This window comes from Odocoileus virginianus, chromosome 9 (genome assembly GCF_023699985.2).
Source record: "Odocoileus virginianus isolate 20LAN1187 ecotype Illinois chromosome 9, Ovbor_1.2, whole genome shotgun sequence".
NCBI lineage: Eukaryota > Metazoa > Chordata > Mammalia > Artiodactyla > Cervidae > Odocoileus > Odocoileus virginianus.
The window spans coordinates 61590879-61612179 of record NC_069682.1 but is presented as its reverse complement, the minus strand read 5'-3'; the positions used below and the strand labels follow the sequence as shown (position 1 = coordinate 61612179).

At 41.9% G+C, this 21301-nt stretch overlaps 1 protein-coding gene across 6 annotated transcripts in view; it reads left to right on the top strand.

The window, feature by feature from the left end:
* Positions 1-21301, top strand: part of MROH8 (maestro heat like repeat family member 8) — a 58068-nt gene that overhangs the window by 16621 nt on the left and 20146 nt on the right. For 5 of the 6 annotated variants that reach the window (XM_020892090.2, XM_070472604.1, XM_070472601.1 and 2 more), the window contains exons 5-12: positions 1694-1773; positions 2526-2670; positions 3485-3580; positions 7680-7784; positions 12729-12864; positions 14985-15103; positions 17758-17910; positions 19579-19739. In XM_020892090.2, coding sequence (XP_020747749.2) covers positions 1694-1773; positions 2526-2670; positions 3485-3580; positions 7680-7784; positions 12729-12864; positions 14985-15103; positions 17758-17910; positions 19579-19739 — 995 coding nt within the window. The remainder of the gene's footprint in view (positions 1-1693; positions 1774-2525; positions 2671-3484; positions 3581-7679; positions 7785-12728; positions 12865-14984; positions 15104-17757; positions 17911-19578; positions 19740-21301) is intronic. The other variant, XM_070472603.1, reaches the window with a different exon arrangement.

The following is a 21301-nucleotide window of genomic DNA, read 5'->3' as shown; positions in this document are numbered from 1 at the left end:
ACCTAAAAGGGGAGATCTATTCTTAGGATCATTGTGTGTTCCCTAGAATCCTGTGATAGGAAGAGCATCTTGCTCCAGAAAGGAAATGAAATCCTCCCCCCCCAACACACACACACACAAATTTCTGCATGCCCAGTGAGAACATTCCACCTCTTTCCTCCTTTGTGTGCATTTCCATCTCCCTCCCTCTCCCTCCTCCTCCCCTTTCTTCTCCCCCCTCTCACCTCTGTCCTGCCAAAATTTGCTCTTTTGGTTACCCCATCCATAAGGCAGTGCTCCCAAATTTTAAATTTTCTCCTTTTCATAGACCAGCCAGACAGAGATGGAGGCTCCTTGTCTCAGTTTAGCATTCCTAAGAGAGAGAACCTAGTGAGTTGACTTTGTGGTGTGTACTCCTAGACAGATGAGTTGTGGTTAGTGGAACAAAATGACTTAGCAGAAACATGGCTGTGTGCAGACTTCCCTGTTGGTCCAGTGGCTAAGACTCCATGCTCCCAGTGCAAGGGACACAGTTCAATCCCTGGTCAGGGAACTGGATCCCACATGTCGCAACTAAGGATCCTGCATGCTGCAACTAAAGATCTTGCATGACACAATGAAGATCGAAAATCATGCTTGTGGCAGCTAAGACCTGGCCCAACTGGATAAATAAATATTAAAGAAACGTGGCTGTGGAACACCCGCTGTTGATGGCCGAAGGCAGTTGCCAGAAAGGCTGGGTAGATAGTCCTATAAGGAGGCCCCTACAACAGTTTACATCTGCTCTTCAGCTCAGCTCCTTGAGATAGAGCTCATCTTCTCCATCCGGATAAGGAAACTCAGGCACAGGGAAGTTCAGTATGACACACAGGGTCACAGGGAGCAAGGGAGTCAGAGCCAGTGCTCAAACCCAGGTGTGTCCAGCTCCAGAGCCTCTTTTTTCCTACCACTCTGCAGGTTTATTCCGTAGTGCAAAGCTGCTTTCCCTCTGCCAGTTTGGAATCTGTAAAGTTATTTGTTTTCCAGGACAGGCAACTTAGAATAAGACTAAGCTCTAGAGAAGAGGTGGCTGGTTTAGTAGCAAGAAGAGTTAAGAAGCCTAAACTGGAAATAATCGCTAGTCATGAAAATAATGACTAACAGACACTATCTTACAGTTACTGAGGGCTACTGAGTATTATGGGCTTCCCAGTTGGCTCACTGGGTAAAGTATCCACCTGCAACGCAGGAGATGTGGGTTTGATCCCAGGGTTGGAAAGATCCCCTGGAAGAGGGCATGGCAACCCACTCCAGTATTCTTGCTTGGAAAATCTCATGGACAGAGAACCCTGATGGGCTACATACAGTCCATAGGGTTGCAAAAAGTTGGACACGACTGAAGCAACTGAGCACACATGCATTGAGTATTATGAATTAGCTCATTTAATTATCACATCCAACTTATGAAGGTAAATAGTACTGTTATCTTGTTTTACAGATAACGAAAGTGAGGTACAGGCAGATAGCCACTCAAACAGCTAGTAAGAGGCAGAGCCAGGCCTCAGAGACTAAACTCCTAGCCTGGCCACAGTCCTGCTGCCAGCCGGGCGGAACCCAGGAGCAGGCCCGCCAGAGGACCTGCAATGGTTATTCCAGGCCGTTCACGTCTCGTGCCCTCTGGCTTAATGGCTCAGCCCATTCTCGACTCTCTAAAGTTCTTTCCCTCTCACTGCAGACGCTGGTGGAGGAGGAGCCCCGGCAGTCTCTCTTCAGCCCTGTGCTCCAGGAGGTCTTTATCACCATCACTGACTTCAGGTGAGACCCGCATGCCCCCTATGCGTGCATCCTGCTTCCTCATTCAGGGCCAGTGCCAGAGTCCACAGACATGCTCCCTATTTTTGATTCCTGAAAACTATTTAGAAAGAGAAGGGGAAGTCAGATCCATGTTTCTGTGTAAGAAGTTGGCTTTCATCTGTATCTCAAAGACCTACTAGAACCTCTGTGGAGCTCAGTTGTGTCCAGAGTATATTCAGTGTAAAGGTATTCCTGTATATGCTTCATGTCAGCAGAAGTCCATGGCCTAAGAAATTGGGAAGGGCTGTCTGCTATTTACCTCTCTTAGAGTTTAGTAAGGCACGTTAACTGATTAAAGGTCCCAAGAAGTCCTGTAGTTAAAAGGTTTTTAAACTTGGGTCCTCTCAGCAGTCCCCAAACTCAAACCCAAAAAATAGCAAGCATTCAGCACAATACACTTTGGAAAATTGTGGTTTGCTGTATCAGACTCTAGCTGGCTTCCTTCTGTCGTTGAACTGGAGAAAAACCTGAGGAGTCACTCTTGTGGATTCGGGGGGAAGGAAGGGACCAGATTGGAAGCTCTGAGCCTGAAACTCCTCCTCTTAACCTTTGCGAGGTTTGTCCAGACAGACTGACAAGCGTGCCATTGGTCTCCTCCATTAGAATGATATACCAAACAGTCTCTCCTTCCCTTTGGGGTCACTTGGATTCCTGCTTATCAACATCAAATCAGATTCTTCCCAGCTAGCTATTCACAAACTGTCTTTTCTTAGTTACCAAGATGTCTACTTGCTGTTTGGTTCTGAAGATCGAGCTGACCTGTTCAGTCTTGTCACCAAAAGTGTAATCGCTCTGCCCTCTATCAAGATCCTCACCCATCCGCAGGAAATCATGCCAGGCGGATCCTACAATTCACAGGTAACTCACACCTTGCCAGAGTAACTCGCCAGCCACAGGGTCAGCTGATCTTGGCTTTTTGAAAGTACATTCGATTTTTTGGAACTCACCAAAAACCATTTAAGCGAAGTCTGGTGAATGAAATAGGTGGCACAGTTGGCAAAGAATCTGTTTGCCAGTGCAGGAGACGAATAAAATAGGTTCTTAAATAATTTTTTTTTTTTAATCCCACTTTATTTTGTCTTCTTCCCTTCATTCCTTCTTTTCCTGCTTTTGGCTTTACAATAAGACGGGAACATTCATATGCCTAGTTTTTCAATAACATCTTATGGGAAAGCTAAATGAACTTGTTGGCCAGCCCTATGCATCAGGTGGCCAGAGAGAGGCTTCCTGATGAGGTGACAGTTGCAGAGAGGGTGTGTGAACATCTCTGGAAGAAAAGCTTTCAAGCAGAGATAAGAAGAAGGGCAGGGCCAAGGCTGTATTTCCTTCTGCAGCTGGTGAACTGGAAGGTGAAGCAGTTGCCAAAGGGGACTTTGTTCTCCTGGGTTTCAAGGTATCGGAAAGATTCACAAGTCAAGCTTTAAAAGTATGTTGATAACCCATAAGTGACTCTCACATGTAGTGAGAATCAGTTACCTGGGTTCCTGGTAAGGCTGAGATATCCATTTGAAATGAAGATTTATTGTTTCACCTCAAGTCACATACTGCCTGCTAGTATTTTACTCAAAGGTCCTTCACCTTTGAGTAAGGTCTGAGATAACCAGGAGAGCCTTGAAGTGTACAGTGTGGGAGAACTTCCCGCGGGGTCCTCACTAACCCTGTGCCTTTGCAGTGTCTCTACAGGCAGACATTTCAGGCGTTTGTTGAGATGCTCCAGAGTTTGGTGATAAAAGACCGACATTTGGAAAATCTTGACATAATTTTTAAGGTAAACAGGATATCAGGAGAGAATGGGTAACTGTTCCTATTAACTGGTGAAAGTGGAAGAAAAAAATATGGAAGGCTTAAGTTTTAAGAGGCAACATAATAGGCAAGTATGGGCTTCCCTGGTGTTTCAGATGGTAAAGAATCTGCCTGCAATTCAAGAGACACAGGTTTGATCTCTGGGTCAGGAAGATCCCCTGGAGTAGAAAATGGCAACCCACTCCAGTATTCTTACCTGGAAAATTCCATGGACAGAAGAGCCTGGTGGGCTACAGTCCATGGGGTCGCAAAGAGTCAGACGCGACTAAGGGACTAACACTTTCACTTTCACTTTTTATAATAGGTGAGTATCAGCTCTTCGTGTTGAGTCAGACTTGGGTTCAAATTCTGACTCTCTGCCATTCATTGGTTAAATACATTCAGCAAGGAATTTGATCTTGCAGTCTTCACCTTTTAAAAATGCTTATCTAGGGAGGGAGACGGGAGGGGGGATCGGTATGGGGAACACATGTAAATCCATGGCTGATTCATGTCAAGGTATGGCAAAAACCACTACAATATTATAAAGTAATTAGCCTCCAACTAATAAAAATAAATGAAAAAATAAAATTAAATTTAAAAAATACTTATCTATTTATTTATGGCTGCAGTGGGTCTTTGTTCTTCAAAAGCACAGGCTTTTTGCAGTTGTGGTGAGTGGGCCTACTCTGCGGTGCACGGGCTGCTCATTGAGGTGGCCTCTCTTGTTGCAAAGCACAGGATCAAGGCTCATGGACTCAATAGTGGCACACGGGCCTAGTTGCCTCAAGGCGAGTCAGTTCTTCCGGGACCAGAGATCAAACCTGTGTCCCCTGTGTTGGCAGGCGGGTTTTTAACCACTGGACCACAAGGAAGTCTGTCTCCTCACCTTTACATGGAGATAATAATTACCATGAGTATTGAATAAATGCCCTTCAAAAATGGTTTAAATGCTTGCTATAATTATTCCTTAAATTATTTTTGCTCGTTACTATAGAAGGGCTTCAATCAGTGATCAAGAGAACAGGGTCAGCCTCGTGAAGGAGTAAATAGGCAGCTGCCTGCCAGGCAAGGTTGTTCATGGCCACCTGCCATCACCTGTACCCGTTCCAGTGCCATTCCACCAATAGGGTGTTACTCATTGGAGTGCATTCACTGCAGTTCAAGCATCTTACTCTCTTTCTCCTTTTTTAGATGCAACTATTCTAGAAAGGGATAATCCTTTAAACTATTATTAATCACTTGCACCTTTATACAGATGGATACTAATCTTTGCCACAGCAGACCTTAACATTATTTTTCATGCTTGTGCTCAGTCGCGTCCAACTCTTTGTGACTCTATGGACCGTAGCCTGCCAGGCTTCTCTGTCCATGGGATTTTTCCAGCAAGAATACTGGAGTGAGTTGCCATTGCCTCCTCCAGGGGATCTTCCCAACCCAGGGCTCGACCCAGTCTCCTACATCTCCAGCATTGGCAGGCGAGTTCTTTAGCACTGAGCCACCGGGGAAGCCAGACATTATTTCTCATCCCTCTTCTATTTATACATCAACACTCCAGCCACATTGGGTTTCTCTCATTTATCTGGTTTGCCTTAAACCTTCCTGCCTTCCTAACTTAATTCAAGCCATTTCTTCTACCTGAAATGCCACACTTTTTGTGAAGCTCCTCCTCCATGAATCCTTCCCTGACTGTTTCAGGCAGATACAATTTCTCATTCTCAGTTCAGTTCAGTTGCTCAATTGTGTCCGACTCTTTGTGACCCCATGGACTGCAGCACGCCAGGCCTCCCTGTCTATCGCCAATTCCTGGAGCTTCCTCAAACTCAAGTCCATTGAGTCCGTGATGCCATCCAACCATCTCATCCTCTGTCATACCCTTCTCCTCCTGCCTTCAATCTTTCCCAGCATCAGGGTCTTTTCAAATGAGTCAGTTCTTCGAGTCAGGTGGCCAAAGTATTGGAGTTTCACCTTTAGCATCAGTACTTCCAATGAACGCTCAGGACTGATCTCCTTTAGGATGGATTGGTTAGCTCTCCTTGAAGTCCAAGGGACTCTCCAGAATCTTCTCCAACACCACAGTTCAAAAGCATCAGTTCTTCAGTGCTCAGCCTTCTTTATAGTCCAACTCTCACATTCATACGTGACCACTGGAAAAACCACAGCTTTGACTAGACAGATCTTTATTGCCAAAATACTGTCTCTGCTTTTTAATATGCTGTCTAGGTTGGTCATAACTTTCCTTCCAAGGAGCAAGCATCTTTTAATTTCATGGCTGTAGTCACCATCTGCAGTGATTTTGGAGCTCAAAAAATAAGGTCTGTCACTGTTTCCCTATCTATTTGCTATGAAGTGATGTGACCAGATGCCATGATCTTAGTTTTCTGAATGAGTTTTAAGCCAGCTTTTTCACTCTCTTCTTTCACTTTCATCAAGAGGCTCTTTAGTTCTTCTTCACTTTCTGCCAAAAGGTAGTGTCATCTGCATATATGAGGTTATTGATATTTCTCCTGGCAATCTTGATTCCAGCTTGTGCTTCATCCAACCCAGAGTTTCTCATGATGTACTCTACAAATAAGTTAAATAAGCAGAGTGACAATATACAGCTTTGATGTACTCCTTTCCGTATTTAGAACCAGTCTGTTGTTCCATGTCCAGTTCTAACTGTTGCTTCCTGAACTGCATACAGATTTCTCAAGAGGCAGGTCAGGTGGTCTGGTATTCCCATCTCTTGAAGAATTTTCCAGTTTGTTGTGGTCCACACAGTCAAAGACTTTGGCATAGTCAATAAAGCAGAAGTAGATGTTTTCCTGGCACTCTGTTGTTTTGATGATCCAGCAGATGTTGGCAATTTGATCTCTGGTTCCTCTGCCTTTTCTAAATCCAGAAACATCTAGATTTTCTAAAATTCCAGAACATCTGGAATTTCACAGTTCATGTACTGTTGAAGCCTGGCTTGGAGAATGTTGAACATTACTCTTTGCTAGCATGTGAGTTGAGTGCAACTGTATGGTAGTTTGAGCATTCTCTGGCATTGCCTTTCCTTGGGATTAGAATGAAAACTGACCTTTTCTAGTCCTGTGGCCACTGCTAAGTTTTCCACATTTGTTGGCATATTCAGTGCAGCACTTTCACAGCATCATCTTTTAGGATTTGAAATAGCTCAACTGGAATTCCTTCACCTCCACTAGCTTTGTTCATAGTGATGCTTCCTAAGGCCCACTTGAGTTCACATTCCAGGATGTCTGGCTCTAGGTCGGTGATTCAGGCAGATGCAATTTCCCATCCTCAAAGCTCCTTAATAGCACATCATTGATTTTCTCTCTTTCCTAAATAGACTTCATAAGGCTAAAAACATACAGAAGTAGGGAATAAAAATAATTGAAGAAAGTTGGATGAAGAGAAAATAAAGTGTAGAATATAAGCACCAATAGAAGCTGGACCATGTGACTCCTAGATCTTTGTGGTTGTTTGTCATCCCACTACTATCATTTGCAGCAAGAACTGGTTTGTCATTTAGGAAAATGTTTTCAGATGTGGTAGTGACATGTGGCAGGCTTCCCAGAAGGCACAGTGGTAGGCCAGTGCAAGAGAGACAGGAGATGCAAGTTCAGTCTGTGGATTGGGATGATCTCATAGAGCAGGAAATGGCAATCCACTCCAGTATTCTTGTCTGGAAAATTCCATGACCAGAGGAGTCTGGCGGGCCACAGCCATGGATTCGCACAGAATTGGACGTGACTTAGCGACTGAGTGTGCATGCACAGAGTTACATGTGGGACTTTTCCCTCCACACTTCTTCCAAAAGAACATGGTGTTATCACAGATCTTCCTGATAAACCATTTTTTTAAATGTAAAAAGTTAGTTTCAAGTTTTCCATTGTACTCTGTAAAAGCAAACTGAATGCCTCCTGTTATGTATAAATATCTTAAGTGCAAAGATTTTCTAGGATTATAATAGAAAGCCAGTTCTATCAGAAAGTCTTTGAGTACCTATTACAGAAATTAAACAATGTTGGTAAAATATGAGCTCGTGACTTTTGGATTATTTTCCTAGATCAAGCTGCTTAACCATTTGTTTTTCACAGCACATGCACCCCTGGTTACAGTCAGACAAAGACCATGAACGGGAACGGGCCACAACCAGCATGACTCAAGTTCTGAAGTGTTTATTCAAACATCTCAGCCTGCAAGTAAGTTGACCTCCAGTTGAAGATGAAGGATCCAGAGCTATCCTTTTACCTGCCCAGTTCCCCTCCTGTTTATGGCTCCCCAGACTGGTGACTTCTTGGTGCTCATGTAATAACATTTGGCATTTATTCACTTATCTGCTCCTCTCCCCTAAGTGAGCAGCTTGAGGGCAGGTACTGTGTTTAGTAATCTTGCATCCCCAAAGGGATGCACAAGAGTTTGAAGCAGTAAAGTGTAGCAGGCAAGTATAAGTGTGTAAGTCAATTTAAATATCTCCCGTATCTCGGAGAAAATGGTTCTACAACACCTCTTTTAAATCCTCTCATCTCCCTTTTGCACTCTCACTTTCCAGCTGTTCTGAATTCTCTCCCATAATTCCTAAAAATAATTCCCCAAACTCAGATCCTCTTTCCTGATCTGTTCCTTTGTCATCTACAAAATCTCTTTCTTCTTTCCTCAGTAGATCTTCTCCACACTGGAGTCTCTTATGTTCTCCATCCACCATTTCTCCAAACTGCATAGTAAGGCCCAGGAATTGGAAGAGAAGTTGGGGGAGAGTAGGAATAGTAGGTCTTTATGAGAATTCCTCAGAGAATTTACCACTGATGTGAATATTCAAACAGTCAAAAGGACAGCATGCCACTACCTTTCTTATTTCTCCCTTTGAAAACACATCCAAACTTGCCACCTCCCTACTGAAGCTCAGCCCCTCAAACAATGCTACTTCCCTTGTCCTCTGTTTAGTCAATGAGAGCACATGACTTCTAGCCATCACTGACTACCTTATTATTCTGTGCTCACTGGCTACCCTACTGTTGACCACAATGCATGTTTCTTCCTCAAACTCTAATTTTGGCTGCAGACTAAAGACAAGAGTTTCAAATGACTTCTTCCTATACATAATCTCCCTCTAGGCTCAGCAGAACCTCCTCAGCATTTTCTTCCTGGCAAGAACTGCCAATGTAAGGGTGCTTAACTTAGGTGCCCAAGGGGTCTGTGAACATCCAGAAAGTTCTATGCAGAATTTTGTGTGGTGCAGTCTTCTGGATTTTTCTGAGGAAGGTTCACTGTTTGTGTCCCCATTGCCAGTCCAAGTGCCTTATCCATAAGTGCTATAGTCATAACCAGTACCTGGCACATAATGGATACTCAGTGTTTGTTGATTGAATGAATGAACATATTATCAGAGAATGAAAGATCTTACACAGTTTGCATATGTGTTTCTCTGTTAAACGTGTTCATAGGTTGTAGAAGCTGTTGTTTCCACTATCTCAGTATATTTTTCTGAAAAGCCACAGTGGAAGTTTCTTTCTGCCTCAATCTTAGAAACAGTTGCGCTGCCTCATATGGCTATTTGCTTCTCACTTCATGGACAGTGTGAATCATATTAGGTGCATTCCTCTGCATGAACCCTGAGAAAGTTTGAAGCCTAGCTCTGTGGCCTAGTTTGAGCAAAAGATGATCATGCATTCTGCATACTAACAAAATCCTTAACTTCATTTATCTTTTCTGCCTTCATTTTTTTTTTATTGGTCCCACTGGATTCACTGTTGATTTTAAATTGTATTTCTTTTTCTGGTAGGTTTTGACCAGCTACTTGACTTTTTTTTTCCATAATATGGTAAAATATCTATAAATAAAATTTTAAAATATTGTCAGTTGGTATATCTCCTTTGTATCTGACTTTATCACTTAGCAAACTAGCACATATTCATGAAAAAAGGGAAAAGTGAAAGTTAGTCACTCAGTTGTGTCTGACTGTGATCCCATGTAGTGCAGACTGCCATGCTTCTCTGTCCGTGGACTTCTCCAAGCAAGAGTGCTGGAGAGGGGTGCCATTTCCTTCTCCAGAGGATCTGCCTGCCCTAGGGATTGAACCCAGGGATTGAATCTTCACTGAATTTTCATTGCAGGAAGAGTCTTTACCATTTGAACCACCAAGGCTAATTCATTCCCAACTTATTATAAATTCTTGGGATACTTGTTTCCTAATGGTTGTATTCATAGTTCTCATTGTTGTTCAGTTACTCTGTTGTGTCTGTCTCTTTGTGACCCCATGAACTATAGCATGCCAGTCTTCCCTGTCCTTCCCCCTCTCCCAGAGCTTGATCAAACTCATGTCTAATGAGTAGGTGATGCCATCCAACCATCTTGTCCTCTGTCATCCCCTTCTTCTTCTGCCTTAAGTCTTTCCTAGCATCAGAGTCTTTTGTAATAAGTCAGCTCTTCACATCAGGTAGCCAAAGTATTGGAGTTTCAGCTTCACCATCAGTCCTTCCAATGAATATTTAGGACTGATTTCCTTTGGTATTGACTGGTCTGATCTCCTTGCTGTCCAGGGGACTCTCAAGAGTCTTCTTCAACACCACAGTGCAAAAGCATCAATCTTTCAGTGCTCAGCCTTCTTTATGGTCTAACTCTTACATCCATACATGACTACTGGAAAAACCATAGCTTTGACTAGACAGACCTTTGTTGGCAAAGTAATGTCTCTGCTTTTTAATATGCTGTCTAGGTTGGTCATAACTTTTCTTTCAAGGAGCAAGCATCTTTTAATTTCACGGCTACAGTCACCATCTGCAGTGACTTTGGAGTCGAGGAAAGTAAAGCCTATCACTGTTTCCATTGTTTCCCCATCTATTTGTCATGAAGTGATGGTACCAGATACCATGATTTGCATTTTTTGAATGTTAATTTCAAGCCAGCTTTTCACTCTTTTCTTTCACTTTCATCAAGAGGCTCTTTAGTTCCTCTTTGCTTTCTGCCATAAGGGTGGTGTCATCTGCACATCTGAGGTTATTGATATTTCTCCTGGCAATCTTGATTCTAGCTTGTGCTTCATCCAGCCAGGCATTTCACATGCTGTATTCTGCATATAAGTTAAATAAGCAGAGTGACAATATACAGCCTTGGTGTCCTCCTTTCCCTATTTAGAACCAGTCTGTTGTTCCATGTCCAGTTCTAACTGTTGCTTCCTGACCTGCGTACAGATTTCTCAAGAGGCAGGTCAGGTGGTCTGGTGTTCCCATCTCTTGAAGAATTTTCCAGTTTGTTGTGGTCCACACAGTTAAAGGCTTTGGCATAGTCAATAAGGCAGAAGTAGATGTTTTTCTGGCACTCTCTTGCTTTTTCGATGATCCAGCAGATGTTGGCAATTTGATCTCTGGTTCCTCTGCCTTTTCTAAATCCAGCTTGAACATCTGGAATTTCTTAGTTCACATACTGTTGAAGCCTGGCTTGGATAATGTTGAACAATACTCTTTGCTAGCATGTGAGATGAGTGCAACTGTATGATAGTTTGAGCATTTTTGGCATTGCCTTTCCTTGGGATTGGAATGAAAACTGACCTTTTCCAGTCCTGTGGCCACTGCCAAGTTTCCAAATTTGCTGGCATATTGAGTGTAGCACTTTCACAGCATCATCTTGTAGGTTTTGAAATAGCTCAACTGGAATTCCTTCATCTCTACTAGCTTTGTTCGTAGTGATGCTTCCTAAGGCCCACTTGACTTCGCATTCCAGGATGTCTGGCTCTTGGTGAGTGAGCACACCATCCTGATTATCTGGTTCGTGAGGATCTTTTTTGTATAGTTCTTGGGTATATTCTTGCCACCTCTTCTTAATATCTTCTGCTTCTGTTAGGTCCATACCATTTCTGTCCTTTATTGTGCCCATCTTTGCATGAAATGTTCCCTTGGTATCTCTAATTTTCTTGAAGAGATCTCTAATCTTTCCCATTCTATTGTTTTCCTCTATTTCTTTGCATTGATCACTGAGGAAGGCTTTCTTATCTCTCCTTGCTATTCTTTGGAACTCTGCATTCAGATGAGTATATCTTTCCTTTTTTCCTTTGCCTTTTCACAGCTATTTGTAAGGCCTCCTCAGACAACCATTTTGCCTTTTTGCTTTTCTTTTTCTTGGGGGTGGTTTTGATCACCGCCTCCTGTGCAATGTTATAAATCTCCATCCATATTTCTTCATGCACTCTGTCTATCAGATCTAATCCCTTGAATCTATTTGTCACTTCCACTGTATAATTGTAAGGCATTTTATTTAGGTCATACCTGAATGGCCTAGTCATTTTCCCTACTTTCTTCAATTTAAGTCTGAATTTAGCAATAAGGAGTTCCTGATCTGGGACACAGTCAGCTCCTGGTCTTGCTTTTACTGACCATATAGAGCTTCTCCATCTTTGGCTGCAAAGAATATAATCAGTCTGATTTCAGTGTTTACCATCTGGTGATGTCCATGTGTGGAGTCGTCCCTTGTGTTGTTGAAAGAGGATATTTGCTATGACCAGTGCGTTCCCTCTGACAAAACGTGGTCCACTGGAGAAGGGAATGGCAAACCACTTCTGCATTCTTGTCTTGAGAACCCCATGAACAGTATAGTTCTTATTGCTATTGGCAATTAGTTTGAATATGTGGTCTTTAAAAACCATGCTAGAGGGACTTTTCTGGTGGTCCAGTGATTGAGCTCACCTTCCAGTGCAGGGACACTGATTCTATTCCCAGTTGGGGAACTGTGGTACCACATGGCCCAGGGCAACGAAGCCCATAAGCTGCAACTAGTGACCCGGAGAGCCACAACTAGAGAGAGGCCTGTACACCACAACAAAAGATCCCACATGCAACTAAGACCCAGTGCAGCCAAAAATAAATATTTAAGAAGAAAAAAATTAATAAAAACAGTGCTAGAATGAACATCTTTATACACAAAGCATTTTTCAAGTTGCTTATTTTAAATTAGAATTTGTCCTGCATAATAGCATCTGCTGGATACATTGTATCTACACATGTTAAATGTTAACTCAGAAGATCCAAGGGCTGGATATAACAGTGGCCCTTCTCTTGAGCAGGAGGTTCCAGGAGAATTACTTCTACAGTTGAAATCTGAGGCTCCAAATGCACGTGCAGTCTAATGGTATTTTTCTTTTGCTTCCTAATTAGCTTCCAGTGCGATTCCAAAGACTTGGACAGGTGGTGGCTCTGATGGCTCTGCTGTGCGGGGACCCACTGAAAGAGGTGGCCGAGGAGGCTGCGGAGGGGATGCACTACCTGCTGCACATCACCCTGAAGCTGAAGTGTAAGGCGCTGCCAGAGGCAGTGAGGCCCTGAGTCAATTCTCCAGCATAGCACAAAAAGCACCAGGCCTCCTTGTGCACTCACTGCCCACATTCTAGAAAGACTTTTACCCTGGTTCATAGAAGGGTACCCCGTCCCTAGGCAAAGATAGAGCCACACTGACTTAATAATGAGAAGGGTAACACTGGATGAGACCCATCAGCGTCAGCCATGTGCATGACCATGGAGTTGGAGTAGAAAACGTGTGGCCCTGTGGACAAGCTGGGGTAATTAGTTCAGTTGGAAGTAGAAGAAGTTCTTGCCATCCTTTGGGTTTGCCTTTATGTGTTTATCCCAGGAACATTTACTGAGTCCTTACTCAGATCTAACAGTAAGCAGAAAATAAGTGGTCCAGTCTTTATGTGGGCTTCACAGGTGGCACAGTGGTAAAGAATCTGCCCGCTAATGTAGGAGATGCAAGAGACATGGGTTCGATCTCTGGGTTGGGAAGATCCCTTGGTGAAGGAAATGGCAACCCACTCCAGTATTTTTGCCTAGAAAATGCCATGGACAGAGGAGCCTGGTGGGCTATAGTCTGTGGGGTTGCAAAGAGTCGGATACAACTAAGCACACACACAATCCTTAGATGTAACACACGATCTAGTGGGGGCATCAGAGAATCAGAGAGTCAGCAAATAACTGTTATAAACATTTGACTGCTCTGAAGGGAAATTACAGAGGCCATGAGTAAGGATTAAATCTACTCGTGGGGTTCAGAAATGGCCTCTCTGAAGATAACCTAAAAAATAGCATTTAGTCAGGTGAAGTGATAAGAAGAGTGTATAAGGCAGAAGGAACAGCATGAGCAAGGACACTCAGCAGGTATGAGCTTGAGGAGTTTGAATAACAGAGGGCCATGGTGGTCAAGGAGTGAATCACCGATCCCCACAGTTGGAAGAAATTTCAGAAGATACCCAGCCCAGACTTCCCCCAGTGTTGAGTCTGAGACTGTTCTATCCCTAGCAAGCAGTTGCCCTGCCTGGGCTTGCTTATACCAAGGACAACATAGTGCTCTGCTTCCCAAAGCAGCAGTCTCATTTCTGGGCAGCTCTGAGCATGAGCTTTGTCTGCTGAGACATATAGCCACGGGAACACAGCTGGTGTTTCGTTCAGCAAATATTTATGAAGCACTTCTTGTTCGAGGGATGCGTTGGTGAGTAAAACAGGCAAGGTCCCATCTCACAAAGAGCTTATAGTTGGAGAAACAGTATCCTCAACCGTGGGCTCAAATACTTCCCATAGATCAACTATGGGCTCAGATACTTCCTGTAGATCAACTATGGGCTCAGATACTTCCTGTAGATCAACCATGAGCTCAGATACTTCCTGTAGATCAACCATGAGCTCAGATACTTCCTAGAGATAAATTTCCAGTGAAGATGAGATAAAACAGGAGGAAAACAAAACACTGTTAGGGCATTTTGGCAGACTCAGTATCAGCAAAACTAGACACATAATTCTGATTACAGAATTATCAAACTCAGTACAAAACTGTAAATTCTTGTGGGGACCTAAGGACTTACCTGGTGGCTCAGATGGTAAAGCGTCTGCCTACGATATGGGAGACCCAGGTTCAATCCCTGGGTCGGGAAGATCTCCTGGAGAAGGAAATGGCAACCCACTCCAGTATTCTTGCCTGGAAAATCCCATGGATGTAGGAACTTGGTAGGCTACAGTCCATGGGGTTGCAAAGAGTCGGACACGACTGAGCGACTTCACTTTCACTTTACAAGCTTCAGCGGAAGACCCCTCGAAAGGCCTCACCAATGGGGAAATAAATGGTTTAATTTGCCTCATTTGTATTTCCAAATCACTCAAAAGCTCTTACAAAGAGCTCTTCTCTTTTCTTTCAGCTCTTTTTATATATTGCTCTTCCACAGAAGAGAAGCAAATCAGATTAACACACACTCCTTCCCCCATTTTGGGGGGCGGGGAGTAAAAAGTAAAAATGAGCATTTTTACTCAAGTGAAAAAGACGAGAATAAGACTGGGGAGCCACTTCAACCTGAAGATCAACCAGACTTGCAAAATCAAGAAAAAGGAAATAAGTCAAAGTATTAATATGTTATATTATTTTCTCAGGTATCACTTACGACAAGAAAAATCGCCAAAGCCTGAAAAGAGCAATGAAAAAATGTCGAGAACTCCTAGAACTCTACAATATTAAGCAGTTCTATAGTTGTCCCTTCAGAATTGCCCAGGTAATTAGAACAGCTAAAATTTTAAAGACAGATAGCTTGAAATATTGGAGAGGATGGGAAACAACAGAAGTCTCATACATTTATTCATGAGAATGTGAAATGATAAAACCACTTTGGGAAAAGGTCCGTTCATTTCTTGTAAAACTAAACATACAAGATTGCCCAGAGAATTTGCTTTCTGAACATTTCATAGTTTGGAGATGAGGTAATGGCCATGACTGTCACTCATTTTGCCCTGTGAGTTTAAGGGATTTCTGTCAGACCGTCAGTGAGGCCAGTATCACTGTGTGGACATTTTTTCAGACCAGCTCTGTACCCAATTGCTCTCCTAACCCCACCCAACCCCATGCAAATGTAAATCCTTGTCACAAAAAGGAACCTCAAGAGGGTGAATTTGAGGAACTTCCCTGGTGATCCAAGGGTTAAGACCATCTTCCAATGCAAGGAGTGCAGATTTGATCCCTGGTTGGGGAGGTAAAATCCCACATGCTTTGTGGCCAAAAGACACAAGCAATATTGTAGCAAGTTCAAAAAAGACTTACAAGAAAGCTCTAATTAAAAAAAAAAAATGGGTGTAACTGATCCAGATACAACTACTAAAAAACCATACACTTCTTTGTTAATGTAATTATCCAATACTCCACAAATACCAAACATCTTCTCGGTATCAGGGTCTTCCCTGGTGGCTCAGTGGTAAAGAGCCTGCCTGCCAGTGCAGGAGACCTGGGTTGGGAAGATCCCCTGCAGAGGAAATGGCAACCCACTCCAGTATTCTTGCCTGGGAAATCCCATGGACAGAGGAGCCTGGCGGGCTACAGACCATGGAGTCACAGAAGAGTTGGACACAACTGAGAGACTGAGCAACAATAGTTGATACAGAAAAAACGTCTACAGATCTTACTCATATATGGTCTAAGGTATCAGGTAAATAATCTTTACATCAGTTTCCTCATCTGTTTATGAGGATCTGTAAAAATTAGGATAACTCAATTGTTACGAGAGTCAAATGAGATATAGTATAGAAAATGCTTTGCTTAGTGCCAATCACTTGGGAAATGCCTAGTAGATTATACCTATTACAATTATGTGGAGGACTTTATTCACTGTCATGTACAAACTGTGGAAAATTCTTAAAGAGATGGGAATACCAGACCACCTGACCTGCCTCCTGAGAAATCTGTATGCAGGTGAAGAAGCAACAATTAGACCTAGACTTGGAACAATGGACTGGTTACAAATCAGGAAAGGAGTACAGCACCCTGCTTATTTAACTTATATGCAGAGTATATCATGTGAAATGCTTGGCTGGATGAGACACAAGCTAGAATTAAGATTGCCGGCAGAAATATCAATAAGCTCAGATGTGCAGATGACACCACCCTTATGGCAGAAAGTGAAGAAGAACTAAAGAGCCTCTTGATGAAGATGAAAGAGGAGAGTGAAAAAGTTGGCTTAAAACTCAACATTCAGAAAACTAAGATCACTGCATCCGGCCCAGTCACTTCATGACAAATAGATGGGGAAACAATGGAAACAGTGACATTTTATTTTGAGGGGCTCCAAAATCGCTGCAGGTGGTGACTGCAGCCATGAAATTAAAAGACGCTTGCTCCTTGGAAGGAAAGTTATGACCAATCTAGACAGTGTATTTAAAAGCAGACACATTTCTTTGCCAACAAAGGTTAGTCTAGTCAAAGCCTTGGTTTTTCCAGTAGTTACGTATGGATGTGAGAGTTGGACTATAAAGAAAGCTGAGTGCTGAAGAAGTGATGCTTTTGAACTGTGGTGTTGGAGAAGACTCTTGAGAATCCCTTGGACTGAAAGGAGATCCAACCAGTCCATCCTAAAGGAAGTCAGTCCTGAGTATTCATTGGAAGGACTGATGTTGAAGCTGAAACTCCAATACTTTGGCCACCTGATGTGAAGAACTGACTCACTGGAAAAGACCCTGATGCTGGGAAAGATTGAAGGCAGGAGGAGAAGGGGATAACAGAGGATGAGATGGTTGGATGGTATCACTGACTCGATGGACCTGAGTTTGAGTGAGTAAGCTCCAGGAGTTGGTGATGAGCAGGGAAGCCTGGTGTGCTACAGTCCGTGGGATCGCAAAGATTTGGACACAACTGAGCGACTGAACTGTACTGAAAGTACAATGAGAAGCAGAATGACACATTATTTTAATAAAGCATCTCCAAATTATTTTAGCTAGGCTTGGGTCCCTGTCAGCCATAGAGCATTAGGGCCTTTCCTTAATTCCTATTCCTATAGAAGTATCATGTGTCACTCTTTCTGAGGATCTCAGTAATCAAGCATTTTTATCTTTGGCCATGATCCACAGCTTGCAGGATCTTGGTTCCTCAACCGGGACTCAAACACGTGCTCCCTGCAGTGGAAGCACAGAGTCCTAACCACCCGACTGTCAAGGAAGTCAGTACAAGCTTCTTTCTAAAAGTCGGAGTTGTAACAAACCAGGCACATTCCCTTGGGACACTGGGTTGCTTCCAGTTTTTCACTTCTGTAAACAGTATAGAACTAAAGAGCCCTGAACAATCTTTGTATGCTTCTCTGATTGCTGACTTAGAATTGTTCCTTGTTCAGGACTCTTCCTGTTAAACCATTCATCTTGAAAGTTCATTTTCCCTAAATCATCTCAGGTCTTCGAAGTTTTTCTCAATTCCAATGAGCTCTACCAGTTTGTAATGGCTACACTGGATGGCCTGAAAAACCTGAAACATCCACACACGCAGCTGTCAGCGGGGGAATTGCTGATAGCATTGGTGAAGACTGCACAGTCCCGGTTTGAGAAGGTAAACAGCTCAGTGGACGTTTCCTGAGTTTAAAATGCAGGCAGAGACCTGTCCCTACCTACAGATGCTAAGGTCTCTCCTGCTGTTCATATTCAGCAGAATACAACTGAGAACAACCACTGAAGGGACCGTGGTCAAAGCCTTAAGTCTATTTAGTTAATGCTGAAAAATCATGCATTCAACAAGCATATACAACCTTTGTGTATGCCACTAGGGATGGCAGGTTTGTTTGTTTTTTCAATCTGAGGTATGGCCCCTATTTTCCAAAAGATTGTAGTTTTTTTTGGAAAATATAATTAACGTAGATGAGAATGGTAACTCCAGTTTAGATCCTCATTTGGGTTAGTTAAAGGTACCAAATTTTACAAATCAAGCCATCAGTGATCCTAGAGGGAGGCTAACTTAGTAAATTTAAAATAAAGAGAATTTATTTTAATTAAATTGATACATGAAGAAATAACAATATGGTTATATCATCTATAAATATGGAAGGACATACTGGAAGAGATAAAATGGATGAAAGTAGTTGTCTTTGGAGTGTGGACCTGGGGAATAGGCCAGAGAGAGCCTTGAATACCACTGGACTTTTAAAATTGTGTGCATGTTGCACTTGGATAAAAATAAAAATAATTTTAAAATGATGAAAACCCATTTTTTAATCTATTAAAATAGCAAAGATACAAAAAGATCAGTACTATATTGAAAGAAGGTGAAATGGGCATTTGTATCTTTTGGGTGCTTTTAGCTGTAAAAAAAAAAAAATTGTGAGAAGCTTATACAGAGGGTTTATCACCTCATATATTAAGAAGTCTGGAAGTAGGGTATATTTTTTAGGATTGGTCCAGCAACTCAACAACTTTATGAGAGAGCCAGGGGTTTTTCCATCATTCCCAGTTAACCTGTTCATATACTCATAAGTAAGAGAGCCACCACAGTTTCCAACTCTCTGAGTAGGTAAGGCTACCCAGCAAAGAAGAGAGAGGTTGCCTTCCTTTAATCAGAGAGAAAAATCTTCCCTAGAAGCCCCCAGCTGGTTTTCCTCCATGTTCATTGGCCAGAATGCCATCACATGCCCAACCTCAATCCGTTTCTGGCAGCTGGTGGTAAGAACGGCTATTTCATATAAGACTGCCAAGGACTGCTTTTTGAAAAGCTGACATTCTGACAGAGATCTTGAACCAAAAGTCTAGGAGCAGGAAGAGCAGTCCAAGCAGAGAAATGGATCAAGCCCAGTGGCTCTTGTTTGCTTTACCTGAACATGATAAACTTCTGCAGGAGGAAGGCAACTATGACTCCCTGCCATTCTCAGAGCCAGAGTGGGGAAAAACCAGCCTCCTTCCAACTTTTATTAGTTTGTCTTATTATAAAACCAATACATAATCTTTAAGAAAAAATTAGAAAAAATATATAAGCAAAAATGTAAATATCCCATCACTCAAAGACACATTAATATGTTTGGATATATGTTTTTCCAAATCCCTTTATGTGCATATACATTTATACAGGTGTACTTTAAGTAGTTTTGATAATAATAAACTTTTTGAAAAATAATAAACATTCTGTATTAAAAGTCGCCCCCAGGACCTCTTCAAAATAACCACAGTATCCACTGTAACTATCAATGTCCCACAGCAGTAAGGTCTTATGCGATTTCTTTTCATTCTTCAGGTGCCAGAAATTATGGGAGTTATCTGTGCCCTGCTCTCCACAATCAGCCAACCTAAGGTTTGCCAACAAATCAGAAATATTGTGAGTTTGTTTCTGTCCAGGCCCAAGTACACGGATACAGTGATCGACCACCTTCTGTGTCACCCAGTGCCATATGACAGGTAATGGAATCTGGTACAGCCTCTGGATTAAGTAGGGGCATGTGCTATACCTCTGAGTACTGTGGAGCAGGGCTGCCCTCGAAAATCTAAGGATGTTCTTGTTGAGATATTATATAGACAGATGTCTGCAGGGTAAATCAGAACATAATGCCTAAAATAAGCAAACCATCCAGAATGAAGAACACTTTACAAGATAATTGGACTGAACTCTTCAAAAAAATTATCTTGAAAGAAAATAATTGTGCGGAAGGCACTGTTCTAGATAATAAGACACTAAGGTGACGTAACCAAATGCAATAAAGGACTTTGGGTTCTGAAAGAAAAGCAAAAGCTGTCAAAGAAAATTTTCAAGAGATTTAAATATATATGCTAATTACTAAATTAATGTAATCTTAGATGTGAAATAATAATATGTAGAAAATTTCCTTATTCTTAAGAGACAGATAATTTAAGGGAGATTTAGGGGTGAATGTCATGATATCTACAATACATTTAAGAAAAATTTAGCAAAAAAATAAATATAGATATAAAAAATAAAGTGTAAATATATATATAAGTATAAATATATATGAAAATAAAGTATAAATATATGTGAAAAATAAAGTATAAATATATACAGAAATAAGAATAGAATCACAGAGAGGAACAAAGAAGAAGCTTTTTTATGACTAGTGGTTTTGAGTTGGGGGCAAGGCACCCTGGAAGTTCCAGGAGATGCTTTATGGGGAAGGCAATGAGGCATCCAGGCCCCATCCCACGTAAACCAGAGCAGCCCTTCTATTTATCTGCTTTATATACTGTGATTCTGGGTAATTACTATCTTGAAAGAAAGATTTCCTAGCTTTTTCTAAATTGAAGTATTATTGATTTCCAGTATTATGTTAGTTTCAGGTATACAGCAAAGTGATTCAGTGTTTGTATTCACATTTTTTGCTAGATTCTTTTCAGATTCTTTTCCATTGTAGGTTATTACAAGGTATTGAATATATTAATAGTTCCTTGTGCTGTACGGCCAGTCCTTGTTGTTTAACTGTTTTATATATGGTGGTGTGTAACTGTTAATTCCAAACTCCTGATTTATCCCTCACCCCCCACTTTTCCCTTTGGTAACTGGCGTGCTGCGATTGGTTGCAAAGAGTCAGACACGACTGAGTGACTGAACTGAACTGAACTGAATAATTAGTGATATTGAGCGTCTTTTCATGTGCCTGTTGGCCATCTGTATGTCTTCTTTGAAATGTCTATTTAGGTCTTCTGCCCATCTTTTGATTGGATTGTTTGTTTCTACCCTGAGCTATTTGAGCTGTTCATATAATACGTTTTGGAAATTAAGCCCTTATCAGTTGCATTGTTTGTAAATATATTCTCCTAGTCTGTAGGTTGTCTTTTTGTTTTGTTTATGGTTTCCTTTGCTATGCAAAATTTTTAGGTTTGATTAGGTCTCATTTGTGTGTTTTTGCTTTTATTTCTTTTGCCTTGGGAGACTGATCTAAAAGAATATTGCTACGATTTATGTCAGAAACTGTTTTGTCTATGTTCTCTTCTAGGAGTTTTATGGTCTA